Below are 14,455 nucleotides of genomic sequence, written 5' to 3' on the forward strand. Positions count from 1 at the left end.
GTGTAAGTATGTGTGGGAAGAGCTCCTCCCACAAATTTACACACTTTGGAATTGGATCCAGGAACCCAAATGGAGTTATTACTACTATTACTGTTGTGTATAATATTGATATTGTTATACATGTATGTAGGGAACAAATACACCATTGTATTTGGTGTTGGACAAGAGGGAATCACACTTGCCTTATCACATAATTATATACCGATGCCCTTTGCCACGGTCGTTTGCAGAGCCTCCCACTAGCATATGGAGTGAGCATCCAACCTCTTTGATATTTGTCTTGGCCATGTGAGTATGAGCAGAAATGAAGGAAGCAGCAGTTTTAAGTGTTCTTGTGGATTTAACCTGACCTCTTGTTTTTTCCAATCATGGGAAGGCTATGTCCCTGGTAACTACTAATATTAGAATAATTAAATATGTGGAGCAGACACAAACCCACCTAAAAGCCTGAGGTAAAAAATAACTATTATAGTCCAGCCATGTGTTACTGGTTAATAATATAGTCTTGGGGATCTGACTTCCTATATACAAGGCCCAGTTCTACTATGAATTGCCTGCACAATCTTTGGCAAATCACTTTAACCTTAAAGTGCCTCAGTATTCTTATTTGTAACTTGGAGATATGAATAACATCTTATGCAGATACTCGGTTAGGATTAATGAGGATCACATGAGTTAATACAAGTATAGTACCTAATCCATAGTATGATGAGAGTACCAGCCATTAGGGTAAATACCAGGAGTGCAAGGATGGTTCAACATCAAAAAAATAAATTCATGTAACTCACTAATTTAATATATAACAAGTTTAATTAAAAGGCCTAATGCAGATATGTATAATCCTGAAGCTTGACGTTCACCCTATTCTCAAAACAACTACGTGGTCCCAAATTTCATCATTCATTTTCTTTCTGGACTCCTGTAATGCAAACTTTCTGGGATTAATTTAAAACAGAGTCCAAACAAATGATTATTTACCTCCAGTTTTGTCACTGAGATCTGTTTCATCTCTGATTCAGCACCACCCTGGCCATAGAATGGTGGTAGGCTGTGGGTGAACTGAAGGGTGGCTGTGACCATCTCTCTTATTCCTTTGTACTTGTGGGGAGTAGAGAGATTGATGGTGACAAGGATGGGCAATACCTGCTCGCAGGAGGAACCACATGTCAGTGGGGTGCAGCTGCTTCTCAGGCCACCCTGCCGGGTTGTTGACTGACTGGACGACTGATTGCAGTGACAGCTCCCCTCAGGTCTTGTTCTTCAGAGAAGGGACTCTGTAAAAGCCTCCAGCTGCATATTCCCTGTCCTCAACATCATGTCAGTGGATATTCCAATTCACAGTCTCTTGTTTTTCAATTCCCTGTGTTCCAAGGGGCAACCTGCTCTGAGCAGGGTTTAAACCCTGGCTAGCTTCCATGGCACTGACATTCACACAGCCCCAGGGAAACTCCCTCCAAATGGTAGAAATCCACATTGCCCCAGAACACTCTTGCTCACAATTCTATCACCCCATGTCTCCGTGCCTCCTCAAGATTCATCCCCTGCTGGTTCAGTGCTTCAGCAATTTGAGAATAGGAGCATCCCTACTTGCTAAGATCCCACAGGGAGTGGAGGGGAAGGACAATTTCCACCCAGCGGTCAGTCTCCTCTCCCCTCTTCAGTCCTCCTTATACTGACCAAGGGAGTGGAAATCACCAAATTACTCCTGCCGCACGGCCCCCTCCTTGCAGTTCCATGGTGTCCCTAGGACATTTCTATAACCTTAGAAGATGAGGCACTTAGAGCCTCTTATTCTCAGCTGTGGGTTCCAGATCCCAGTACCCAGGAATGAGAAATGATTCAATCCACACTTGACTTACTTGGAAATGACTAAAAAAAAAATTCATGTGATACAAATTCAATACACATTCATGTTTAAAATGCATCTCAGCAAACAGCAAAAAGAGGGAACTTCTTTACGTCAATCAAAGGTATCTATCAGAAACACAAAACAAGCAACATTTTCTATGGTAAAATATTGTAAGTGTCCCCTTTATACATTTAGTGTCCCCCAAAACGTGTCACTTATCATTAAATGTCTTCAACAATAGGTAGGGGCTCCTGGCCCCTATAAAAAGATAAGAAGGACATACAAGAAATATAAATATCATACAGAACAGGCAAACTTTGTCATTTGTAAATCATCATATATTTATAAAATCTGAAAGAATCAATTATATTAGACATATTGGAGGAAAAATGAGAATCCAAAATGGTGGTCGGCTATAAGATCAACAAAAAAATAAATCAACAGTTTTCTTCTGAACTAGGAACAATTCATTTAAAAAGTGATTTTTAAAAATAATATACTAAAAATAGCACATAATGGGTTTTTTGGTATATAAAGTAAGCAAAAATAAACCTAACAAGAAATAAGAAGACATCAGTTTCTGGAGGCTGAGACTGTTCATCTACAGAACGGGAAATGTGCTTTTTCTTGCACTTTTGAATTTTGGGGACATCTCAAAGAGAAATGTTTCTACTCAATCCTATGTGGTTTTGTGGTCTTTGATCCAGAGCTTCCTCTTGTCTAAGAAAAGTAGAAGCAGTGAGAGCAGTCGAAGATGTAAAGGTGGAAGAAGCGGGGACCTTTCTAGAGACAGGACACATATGTGGGGCCTGGTCTGGTTCTGACACAGCTCTGGGGTGTGGGAGCATGGCCCCATTCCATGCAGGACTGAGACTGAGGTGATTCACAGAGGCCTGGGACAGAGCCCTGAATGCCACCCTCTTTGGGCTATGGAAAACATCCAGATGGCTGAGTGCGGAATGGAAGGCATGCTACCACCCCCCTGAAATGGACCACATGGTCTTAGATCAAGTTATCTCAATGCCAGCCATCAACGCTGACACCCACACGTTCTCCCAGATGTTTCCTGCAACTCACCACCCGCCCATACAACCTAAGGGTGGAGAGCTGGTGGCCACTCCCACCCAACAAAGAAAGCATAACTTGAGATTGAATTTTCCCTTTTTTGGGCAAATGGGGGCTGAGAGCCAGAGTTAATTTGATTTATAAAAATGCAGATATGTGATGTTTCTTGGAACCAAAGCAATGGAGGCTCATGTTAACACATTCATGATTTATTACAGTTAAATCATCTCTGTTCAGTGTGAGGTGGGGTGGTTATGAGCATGATTTTCAGGTCCACATAGATGGGTTTGAATCCAGTCACAGCCACTTATAATAAACTCACTGTAATGAAACTCAAAACATTTAACTTTTCTGTTTCAATATCTTCATATAAAAAAATGGGGAAATAATGGTGGTCCCATGGCATTGTGTGAAGATTAAATAATATTCTAGAAGGTGTATCAGAAGTGCTATCAAGGTGCTGGGCAGTAGGTGCTCAATAAATAGTCCATGGTGTGGCAAGTGGTGTGGGGATATGTCGATCAGCAGGAAATTATTTGGATTGTTTCTGGGGTGTGGGGCATAGACTGGCTGATTTCAGGTCCAGGAGTTGGGTTGCACCCCAGGACTCAAGGGAGTGGATAATATATGCCAGTCACTAGGGTTGGGTTGGCCTCCCCACACATTTGGAGTTTCTGAGAAGTCTGCCTGTCTGTCATCATGCTTGTCTAGAATGCTAAATCTTGATGAGGCTGGGCAGGTGGTGGACTGCAGAAAAAGGGTAGAGGGGGCCAGGAAGCAGGCACACTCTGAGGTATTTCCATCCTAGGACTTCACCATCTATAAAGGAAGGAACTGGACGAGAAGAGGAAGGCTCTATCTCTTGCCGAAGGGCAAAGTTAGGAGTGGTGGCCTAGAGTGCAGAGCTGCGACAGGGCTCTGGGGTGAGCGCCAGACTGATTAGTGATCTGGGGGCAGAGGCAGGGCCCAACTGGGAAGCAGAGTGGCTAAGAGTGCCTCCAACTATAATAGCCACAAATGGATTTTGTTGAAAAAGAGAGAGAGTATCTCATAAAAATCAGGTGCTTCCTACAGATGGAGGTTGAGTGGCAAGGCAGGACTCAATCTCTCCCAGGGCCCTGATGCTTGCTCAGAACTCACAGATGGCCAATCGGTACTGCAGGCAGTTCTTGTCGTTCCACCGCCCATCTGTGTACATCTCCACACACTTCTCTTTGCCCCGCCCCCGGGGCTCCCCTGGGTACCAGTTGGTGTAATTCACAGGGGCCCCATCCAGGTAGTGGAAGTCTCCAGTGGCCGGGCCCTCGGCCAGGCCCAGGTAGGCATAAGTGTTGTGCTTCTTCACGATGCTTGCAATGGCTTCATTCTCCTCCGGACTCATTGGGACAGCAATGCGGCCGCCTGCTCTGGCACATGACTCTCTAATGGCATCAAAATTGACTGACTGCCCATTGGTGGAGAAGACCTTTCCTTCCACTGCCAGCATGGACCCCTGCAAACTGAGGACTGAAAGCAAAGGACTGGGTCAGGCTACCCACTGCTTTGCCTCAGTCCCTCTGCCTCACTGGGGCTCTCTGCCCTTCTGCTCCCTCCAATCTCTCCATCTCTGCCTCTCTCTGTCTCCCTTCCTCTTCCAATCCTAGTCTTTTCAAATTTCTCCCCTAAGCTCTCATTGTTCTATTCATTCGTTCACCCATCTAGCAATTAGTTATTCACTGTCAATTATGTGCCAGCAACTATAGTTTCCTGGGATTCACTACAAAGCATTCTAGGAAGAGAACTTGCTTTCCCATAAATCAGGACACAGGGGGCTAAACCATGTCTAGTTTTGTCTCCTCTGGGCCATTCAAAGATGTCAGAAAAGGAAAGTATCATTTGTTTCCCCGGGACTTGCATGTCCACACCTGTTTGTCAAGTCCCTAGGGTGGGAGCCTAATGCTGAGGATGAGGGGAACTTAGGGAAGACCACTTACCCTAAAATACCCTAAGGGGTCCCCTTACCTCCCAGTGACTGAAGGCTTTGATGCCTCAAGACGTGGAGTGTGGTTTGAAGATCCTCGTCTAGATAAGCCGGAAGCCCTGTGGAGAGATTCCCACCCAGGATGAGGAGGGAGCCAACAAAGACCCCCGACCACTTGCTGCCCAGCAGGTGTGATGGCAGCCTCGTCCTGTCCAGATGCATCCCGGCCTTCTGCCCTCTGCTCGTGCAGACGCACTACCCAGTCCCCAGGTTATCGGGTCCACAATACTGGAGTGTATCTTCACACTTCCTCCTCATTCCCTTGCCCCTGTGGAGCTCTCTCCCTGCTCTTCCTTCCTGCCATACTTTTTAGCAGCTCTGTCTGTCCACTTCTGGGCATTTATCTGGTTTCTGGGCAGCCCTCCCCCGCACCCTGATTCTCTGTTCACTTTCCTGATTGACCTTGATTACCACGCAGAGCTTCAAGTTCTCTGCATGTGGGATTCCTGGTCACACCATCTGCCTGGATCCTGGGCGCACATAAGCCTGTACACCTCTCAGATGCCCCCCATGCCTCAGCCCCAGGAAGGGCTTCCCCTGCCTCCCAGTGCTGCCCCATTTCCCACACCCGACTCCCTGTGTTCCCTCATCAGCAGTCTTGAGTTGCAGGGCACTTAAACCCATCAGTCCCTGCACTGTGGCCTGTGGCCCACACACTTCTGACTCCTCTCCTCCAGTTCAGATTCTGTCATTGAGGTTGAGCAGTATGCCCTTTGGGGGACCCCACGGTTTTGTCTGATCCCCATCATGGGCACCGTGCCACATTGCCCCTGCCCTCTCTCCCACCCTGCTCACCTGGAGGGCCTCTCTCGCCAGGCTCTCCCTTGTCTCCACGCTCTCCAGTGATGCCAGGGGCCCCAGACAGCCCATTACACCTGTAGAAGTCTGGAATTGCTGCAGGAGGGCCCATGGGGCCTGCAGAGAGAAGGGGACATGGATACGTGGGATCAGTCACCCACAGCTGGGGTGGGGCTGATGTGGCTGGGCCTCCATTACCCGTCAGGCTGCCTCATTGTCCCTCCACAGGCACTCTGAGGGTGGATCAGAGCTGCTGCCGTCTGATGGTCCCGGGACACTCCCACCACTCCCCAACATCTGGCTGACCCTTGGGCCCTGGACAGGCAGGCCTCCTAGAAACAGGTCGCTGTCCAGAAGCTGAGGGGCAGTCTTCCCCCGAGTACCTGGGGGGCCGGGGTCTCCTTTGATGCCATCTCTCCCGTCCCTGCCAGGCAGGCCGTGGGATCCTGGAGTTCCTGGGATGCCAGGGTTCCCAACACAGGCTTCCTTCACATCGCATTCAATGCCAGAAACCACAAGCGAGACGAGGGCGAGGGCCAAAGAGCTTGGTAGCATGGCTCCTGCTCCAGTGACCTCTGCTGCAGAAAGGAGGGGTCATTGCCCTTCTGAAGCATTGGCAGAGGGCCCCTGCTCGCTGCGACTTGTCCTGCGACTTGTCCAGAGTCGGGAACATGCAGAGCCTGAGGCCCCGGGAAGGTACGGATAAGAGGCCTGGGAAAACCCAGAGAATCCTTGGAAACTCCCGGGGCTGCTCGCCACCTGACGTGGCCTCACGCCCCATCCCTCTGGCTTGAGGTGGCATGGCACCCAGCGGGCAAGGAGTAAAGAGCTCTGGCTCTGGAGAGTCAGAGGAACTGGGTTCTCAAGGAGGCTCTGTTCACACCTCACTGTGACCATGGGCAATGCACTTCAGCTCTCTCAGCTTCAATCCTGACCTGTCCCTCCCAGCCTGCTGGTGGGAGGGAGGTCACTCACCCACTCCATCTGTCCCTCATCCTCTCAGCCACCCTCCTTCCAGATTCTAGGGGATCATCTTCCTGAGAATGAACAGAGATGACCAGGGCTGACAGCCTGTTCACCCCAAGTCCTCTTCCCCTGCTGGGGTGTCCCCTTTTCCTTAGCATGCTCTTCCCTCTGGCTGGCCCTGCTGAGTCCCTGGTGGGAATGGACCTGGCTGAGAAGCACAGGGAAGGATGGGGATATTTGCAAGCCCATCTTCCTGCATCCATAGTTATGATCCTGTGGAAAAACACCCGTGGTGCATGGGGAGGCCCCCTCCTTCCCAGGCCAGCCCGTAGGTGAGCCTATGACTGCAGGGCTGGCTCTCACCAACCACACTGGGTGAACTCACCTGCACCAGCAGAGCCAATGTGGATCTGTGCCTTTGGGTAGAGCAGAGAGGCAGATGGCACCATTTATATGGATGTGGGCTACCACCTTCGTCCCCACCCCAGAGAGCCTCCCATCACGAGGGCTCTAGCCGGGGAGGGCCAGGCAGGAAGCATCCATCTTATTTACACAGCATTTCCTCAGAGCACTCAGGCTCGAGGGACACTTAGGAGACCTGCTGAAGGGAAGCCCCAAGTCTCTAACAAGGGGGTGTCCTGAGGGCCGGAGGTCACACCCTCTACCCCAGCCAGCTCCCCTGGCGTGACACATGAGGGCACTTACACAGAAAGTGAGGGAGGCATGTGGCAGAGAACCCCTCCCCGTCCAGGGCCCCTGCCTGCCAGTCCAGCTGGTGCCACATTCACAGGCCCAGGACCACCATCCCCCAAGTGTCCACCAGCAGGAGAGCACATACTAGGTTGGGCTCTTTTCCCAGGGGAGCAGAAGGCGGACCAGCAATGACCAGGATGTCTCCAGGGGACTCCTTCCTGGGGCCATCCCAGCCACAGAGCCTCCTAGCACTGGGAACGGCCCATTAGGTTCCACACAGCACAGGGGCCATGGCTCAAGCTGAGGGTGGTGAGGTGGGGCGGGAACAAGCTGTCATGGGACCTGCCTCACCACGGGGCCCCTCAGGCCTCCCAGCTGCTGCTTCTGGAGCCTGCTGCTGAGTTGGTGGGCACATGGTTCGGAGTCACAGGTCACCCTTTGCATGGCCCCCTGCCCTCTGCCCAGGCAGGCTATGTTGCGGGGAGGCAGGCCAGAGCCTGCGAGGTCCCAGGAGAGCAGCAGCTTCTGTCTCTGGGGGTGGGAAATGTCTGATAACCTGCAGTGGTGATTACCTTAAGTGGTGGCATGATTAAGAAGCCCTGATTGATGAGATCCCCTATTCAAGCTGCTTGATTAGGAGGGAACCTCTAACTTAGAGGTTATATGGATGATGGTTATATGGAGGTTATATGGTTATATGGTGACAGCAGAATCCACGACAAGACAGAATCGCCACGCATACTTGTAAGGGATTTGAAAAATTGTGAGATCCTCAGGAAGGGTGAGAGAACTTTGGGGGAGTGCAAGCTCAGCTAAAAGAACCCCGCTTCTGGAAGCAGCCAGAGCCTATTCAGAGCCCTTTAAGCTGCCCTCCTGCCGCTGCAGGCACCCGGCTGGGCGTGGGGTGGGAGCCAGGGCCTGCACAAGGCTGCGGCAGCGGGGGTGGGGGGTGGCTCCACCAAAAGGACCTTGGCTTGGCTTGGGAGGGGAGGCTGCTCTGTAGGGGAAGGAACAGGAACAGAGTCTTTTGAAGGGTCTCGGGGGAGGCAGCTGAGATATCTGGGGCGCCAGAGGTTGCTGGCGGAGGGTGTGGCTTTGGGAGCAGACACACCTCAGCTGCACTGGGAGCTGCCACCTATTATCCATGTGGCCTTGGTCAGGTTATGTAACTTTTTGAGTCATGGTTTTCTCTTTTTTTTTTTATAACTTTGAAGCAACAGCAAACTTACAGAAAAGCTGCAGGCATAATACAACTTTTTTCTGCACTTATGAGAGTACGTTGCCAATGCAATAATTCTTCACACCAATACTTTATATTTCGTACCAAGATGCTTTCCTCTGCAACCACACTATAATAACCAAAATCAAGAAATTAACAGATTCATTCATTATTTTTATTAAAATGTGGTAGAATATCATGGGATATCTTATTTCATCATTGAAGTCACTATCATTGCTTCATGTCAATATATATATATTTAAATGTGTGATACAAAATTATGATAAAACAACTCATGTCATTAGCTGTCTGGCCTTACCTCCTTCACCCTGGGTCTCCCCACTCGGCCTTCTGCAGCCTCTACAAGTGAATGCTCCAAGTTCACAGACCTGGGTGGTGCTCTATGACTGTGATTTTTCACAGGTCTGTAGGGTTCTGGTTGCCCTTTCTGTCACAGAAAAAAGAAAGAGCAAGACAGGAGGGGAGGGAGGAAGGAAGGAAAGATTGACACTGATACAACTCTAAGTAACCTTCAGGCCCTGTACAAAATGTGCTCAATGCCCCCAGTAATGTCCTTCACAGCAAAAGGATCCAGTTTAGAGAGTGCATTCTTTTGAATTATCGTGTCTCATTCATCTCCTTCAATCTGGAACAGTTCCCAAGGCTTTCCTTAATTTCTGTGACATTAACACATTTCAGAGATGTTAGTTATTGTGTGGAATGTCTCTCCGTTTGGGGTTTTCTGATGTATTGCCTCATGATTAGGTTCTGGGTCCGCAGCTCTGGCAGGAATCACCTGCCTTGTTCTCATCGCATTCAAGCAGGTGGCACAGAATTTGATCATCTCAAAAGTTATGATATGTCGACTTTAATCATTTGATGGAGATGGTGCATGCCAGACTACCCCACCCTAAAGTTACCGCTTTCTCTCTTTTTAACTAATAACTCTTTTGTAAGGAGGTACTTTAGTACTATGTAAAGATCCCTCATCAAGCTTTCTCTTTGCATTTTATTTCATTTATTTATTCATATTAGCATGAATTCATGCCTGAGGCACACCAGTCACAGGTCAGAGTGAGGAGGATGGGGGAGACCATCCACTCACAATGCAGGTAATAAAAGGCTGCATTTTCTGTAGATAATTTTTAAATAATACTATCTGTAGAGAATTTAATAGCACATTGCACCAGCAACTTAGTGTCACCAATAAAATAACCCTCTCCCTAAAAATACGTTTATTTCCCTCAGCTCTAACACCCCACTCTGAGCCCTCGCCTGCGAGCCACCTGTCTCTTCCCTGCCCTGACTCTAGGAGCCCACGCGAGCCACCTCACTGCAGACGTCCTGGCCCTACTCAGTGCCCTCCCCTTCCGCCATTCCGCCAACAGGACCCCTCCCACGCAGGCGCCTCCTCGCTCAGTGTGACCGGACCCAGCAAGGAAACCCTGCTGTCAGAAGGGGGAAAGTAAGACCGAAGGGTGCTAAGTGGAGGCCACGCACTCACCCTGCCAGCAGCTGGGAGACAGACCTCTGTCTCCATGGCTCCTCGCCCACCCTCCCCTCCAGCTGCCCTGCTTCTGGCTCAGGAGTATGTGTGCAGCTGCCTTGACAGAGCTTTCATTTGGGGCCATCACAACAACCCTATGACTCAGAGAGAAAGTGATTCCTCACTTGAGAATTCAATCAACGAGGCTGAGGGAGGTTGCATGAATGGTCTGGGTCACCCTGGCAGGGTCATTACAGGTCTCCTGTAAGCCATTTAAAACTCTCTGACATAATATCCCACATTCAGAGGGGTGTGCTCACCCTACTTGTGCCTAGAGACAAAGGAATAAACAAGGTAATTTACTATTACAGTAAATTATACAGTTCAAGGTGTGTTCTCAGGCCAGCCCACCAACACAGAAAAGGGAATTCAGGCTGTCATGCCCTGAAGCAGTCAACACATGAAATACATCTGTGTGTACGTTATACACAAACATTCACACACACACACACACACACACACACACACACACACACACATTACACTGGTGCCTCTCCAATAAATGTCATTTCATTAAAACAAGAATAACATAGTAAATAAATGTAGTTCTATTACCTGAAAATGACTACTTAAAATTCACATTACTTTTCCTTCAATTTTTACCAATACAACCTTCTCGTCCTTCTTTGTCCTTAGCATTACTTTTTTTAATTGAAATTTAGTTGATACAGAACATTACATTGGTTTCAGGTATATAACATAGTGATGTGGCAATTAAATATATTACTAAATGCTCACTGCAGTATATGTAGATAAGTTTGGTCGCCATACGAAGATATTACAATACCATTAACTATATTCCTTATGTTGTACTTTTATTCCCACGGCTAATTTATTTCATAATTGGAAGCCTGCACCTCTTTATCCTATTCCCCCACGTCGCCCATCCCCCAACCTCCCAGCCCCATGGGAACCACCAACTCTTCTCTATGTTTCTGAGTCAGTTTCTGTTGAGTTTATGTGTTTGTTCAGTTGTTTTGTTTTTAAATTCCACATGTAAGTGAAATCATATGGTACTTGTCATTCTTTGTCTGACTTACTTCACGAGCATAATACTTTAAGGTCCATCCACACTGTCACAAAAGATGAGACCTCATTCATTTTTATGGCTGAAAAAATTTCCATTATGTATATGTATCACATCTTCCTTATCCATACATCTATCAATGGACACGTGTTATTTCCATACCTTGGCTATTGTAAATAATGCTGCAATGAATATTGGTATGCATATATCTTTTCAAAACTTTTCAAACTGGTGATTTTTTCTTCCCAGAAGCAGAATTACTGGATCATATGGTATTTCTATTTTTAGTTTTTTTAGTAACCTCCATACTGCTTTCCACAGTGGCTGCATCAATTTGCATTCCCATCAACAGTGCACAAGGGAACAATTTTTTAATATAGCTATATCACAAGCAATATTAAAAAATTATTCATTGTTTATGTGAAGTTCAAATGTAATTGTGCCTCCTGTAGTTTATCTGGCATCTACCTGAAGAGGCCAGACAAGTGGAGGCTCTGGGTGAAGCAGGGGAGACTTCCCTGGCTTGCTATCATGCTATGCTGTTTAGTTTGGTGAGGCGAAGCAGAACCCAGCCTGGTGGTTGCTATGAAAAGTTTTTCCTGAGCTCTGTTTGGCTGGCAAGCAGGGGCTGTGAAGCAAGGAGTATATGGGCATAAGCAAGGCTGCTATTTAAGACAAACCCAGCTCTCTCTGAAGCTGGCAGGGCACAGGAGCCAGCATTGTAATAAGAACATTCAGGATCTGCTTCATGTAGATCCTCTCAGTTGCCCTGCATGCATCTGGACTAGAGTGAGCCTTCTCCTGGGGCTTCCCGGGGGAGCTTCCATGCATGGATACAGAGCTCAGTAAGACAAAGTAGACCAGGACTGCCAGGGAAGGACCAGGTGAGGCTGACGTGCCTCCGACCAGCCTTCCGGGATGTTGAATGTGGGCAAAGGCTTTTCAGGGTGCGATTGTCCCTTTCTTTGGGACAGGGGTTCCAGACACTTTTGAAACTGTGCAGAGCCCAGAGACAAGCACGCAGCCAGGGCTCAGGCTCCAGGGGCTGTTGACACAAGGCTGCCTGTGGAGGCAGAGCTGTGCTCAGCCGGTGGATGCGACAGGGAGGCATTAGCAACAGTCAGGGTGGGCTCTGCCTCCCCTCACCAATCCAGGAAAGAGCCCGGCCTGAGGGAGTTAGAGAAACCATCTGCCCCCTCCACAGTGAACACAGAGAACTTGCATCCCAGGCAGCACACTCTGCTCTTTGGTTTAGCCCTAGCACGTCGCAGGACCAGAGAGGTCCTGATCTTCACAATCCAACATGAACATGAGCATGTGCTCTAAACTGTCAAAGCTTTTCCCCGGGGAGGAATTCCAGGCTCAGGACAACCTGGGGCTCTCTTCTCCCTGCTTCATGAGACAACTGGCCTCCAATCTGGCTGACTCGTGTCCATACTGGAATTGAAGTGACCCTTCCCATTGTGGGTCTCCCCATTCCACCCCCATCTCATTCATCCTGGGCCCCGGTCCTCAGAGACAGTGTGAGCCCACAGCCTGACACACTCAACCCTGGGTGTCACCCTTGGCCTCCTCCCACTCATCCTGGAGCTCAGTCCCCCAGCACCACCATGTGAGCTCCGTGTGCTCCCTCGGGCTCTCTGGAGAGGCTCGCTCTTCACGCCCCTATGGCCTGGACATGTTCTATTCCTTCTGTGCGCAATGCCCCTCTGTGAATCCTCCTGTGATTAACAACTCAGATCACAGCAATAACACCTCGGGATCTTCATCCTAGACTTCTGACAACATTTCAGAAGGGACTAGAGTCTCTGCTCATAAAGGCCTGTGACACTTGGCCCTGGTGCTCCTGACATGGGACTAATAATTGGTCATGGTCTGTGTTTCCTTCTAAAAGACCAGGATGTCCAAGAAGAGAGGGAGTTCTCTGGAGCATTCAGCTTAAGGTGGCTCAAGAAAGGGGCAGGTACAGAAGTCCCTGCACTGCCCAGCCTGCTCCCTCCAAGCACCCTGGGGGCAGCCAGCCCCAGGCCCGGGGCTCCTGACCTCAGACAGGGTGTTGCTCTCACGCTTGGCACCCACCCACCCTCAACAGGCAGCAGGGAGTCCGCAGCGATGCTGGGGCTACCTGAATTTTAGCACATCACTTTTATAAATAAACTAGAAGCCACATATATAATTTTAAACTTCCTAGTGGCCCTTGGGCATGGCCCTAAGCCTCTTCAGGTCTCAGGTTGCCATCTATAAAGTTGGCATACTATGAATTTCGATCTCATTGGGCTGAAGAGATAATAAAAGATGGTAATTCGGGTAGAGCACCCAGCAGGATGACTGGTGTGGGGAAAACCTGACCCTTGCTGGCAGGGTCCCACACCTACAGGGAGGCAGGCACCACCTCCCCACACAGTGGCCCAAGGTCTGCCCTCTGCTGAGGGGACGCAGGGCTCATCTGGCATCTGCATTGTTCCTAACTCTAGGGCCTTCCGAAACCCCCAACCCCGTGTGCTCCGCTGCCTTCCCGTCTAGGCACACCAGACACCTGTCGGTGGGCACTGGAGAGCTAGACATGGACCCAGACCCAGAGGAGCTGACTGTGTGCAAACAGGGACTCCAGCTTCAAGTCAATACTCATCGAAACAGCTTTAACCAAATCCATCTTGGTTTTCTGGGAAATGCTGTCCATATGAAAATTATGAATACAAATACAAAAAATTGAAAGTGTGCTTCGCATATGGCCTGAACTAGAGGAACTCAGCTCTCTGCAAACCTAGTGCAGGCCCCACCCTGCCAGAGCTGGGACTCGAACTCTAAGCTACATGGCCGTGCCCCCACCCAAAACTCAGAGGACACACCGGGCCATGGGCCCCACTCTGCCCAAGGTAAGGAGCCAGCCTGGAGGGACTTTCAGGGTTGGGGTGCCTTCAGGAGTTCAACTATGGCTGGTGAACACTGTAGGACACTGGCCACTAGCAAGGTTTTCTTCCACCAAAATGCCTTGTCCAGGCAACCCAGCAGCCCTGTCCCTGTGGACATGTCTTGGAGACATGCCTGCTGATACGTGTGTGACTTCTGGGTCTGAGGGGGAATGCAGGGACAGCACATCTGTATCACATCAGTTCTGCATTTCTACATGCGTGTCTCTGCCTATGTCAACATAGGAATGTCTAGATGTGTGTCACATCTGTGTTTGTATGTCTGCAGGGTGGGGGTCGGGGGTGACCAGTTCCTAGGGAGGGACAGCTACCCCTGGAAGGAGGGTGCCACCTGGCTACCTC

At 49.2% G+C, this 14,455-nt stretch overlaps 1 protein-coding gene across 2 annotated transcripts; it reads right to left on the reverse strand.

Moving 5' to 3' along the window:
* Window positions 1-3,107: 3,107 nt before the first annotated feature.
* Window positions 3,108-7,216, reverse strand: SFTPA2 (surfactant protein A2). Of its 2 annotated transcripts, none has more exons than XM_017668432.3 (5): window positions 7,084-7,216; window positions 6,116-6,310; window positions 5,730-5,849; window positions 4,916-4,993; window positions 3,108-4,420 (listed from the first exon to the last, which is right to left on the reverse strand). In XM_017668432.3, the coding sequence occupies exons 1-5, from the start codon at window positions 7,145-7,147 to the stop codon at window positions 4,044-4,046; spliced, it is 834 nt and encodes a 277-aa protein (XP_017523921.3). In that variant the 5' UTR covers window positions 7,148-7,216; the 3' UTR covers window positions 3,108-4,043. The 2 variants fall into 2 exon arrangements, with proteins under 2 accessions (XP_017523921.3, XP_073097185.1); XM_073241084.1 differs by having other exon boundaries at window positions 6,116-6,307; window positions 7,084-7,213.
* Window positions 7,217-14,455: the final 7,239 nt, after the last annotated feature.

This window comes from Manis javanica, chromosome 7 (assembly GCF_040802235.1).
Source record: "Manis javanica isolate MJ-LG chromosome 7, MJ_LKY, whole genome shotgun sequence".
In the NCBI taxonomy this organism is placed as follows: Eukaryota; Metazoa; Chordata; class Mammalia; order Pholidota; family Manidae; genus Manis; species Manis javanica.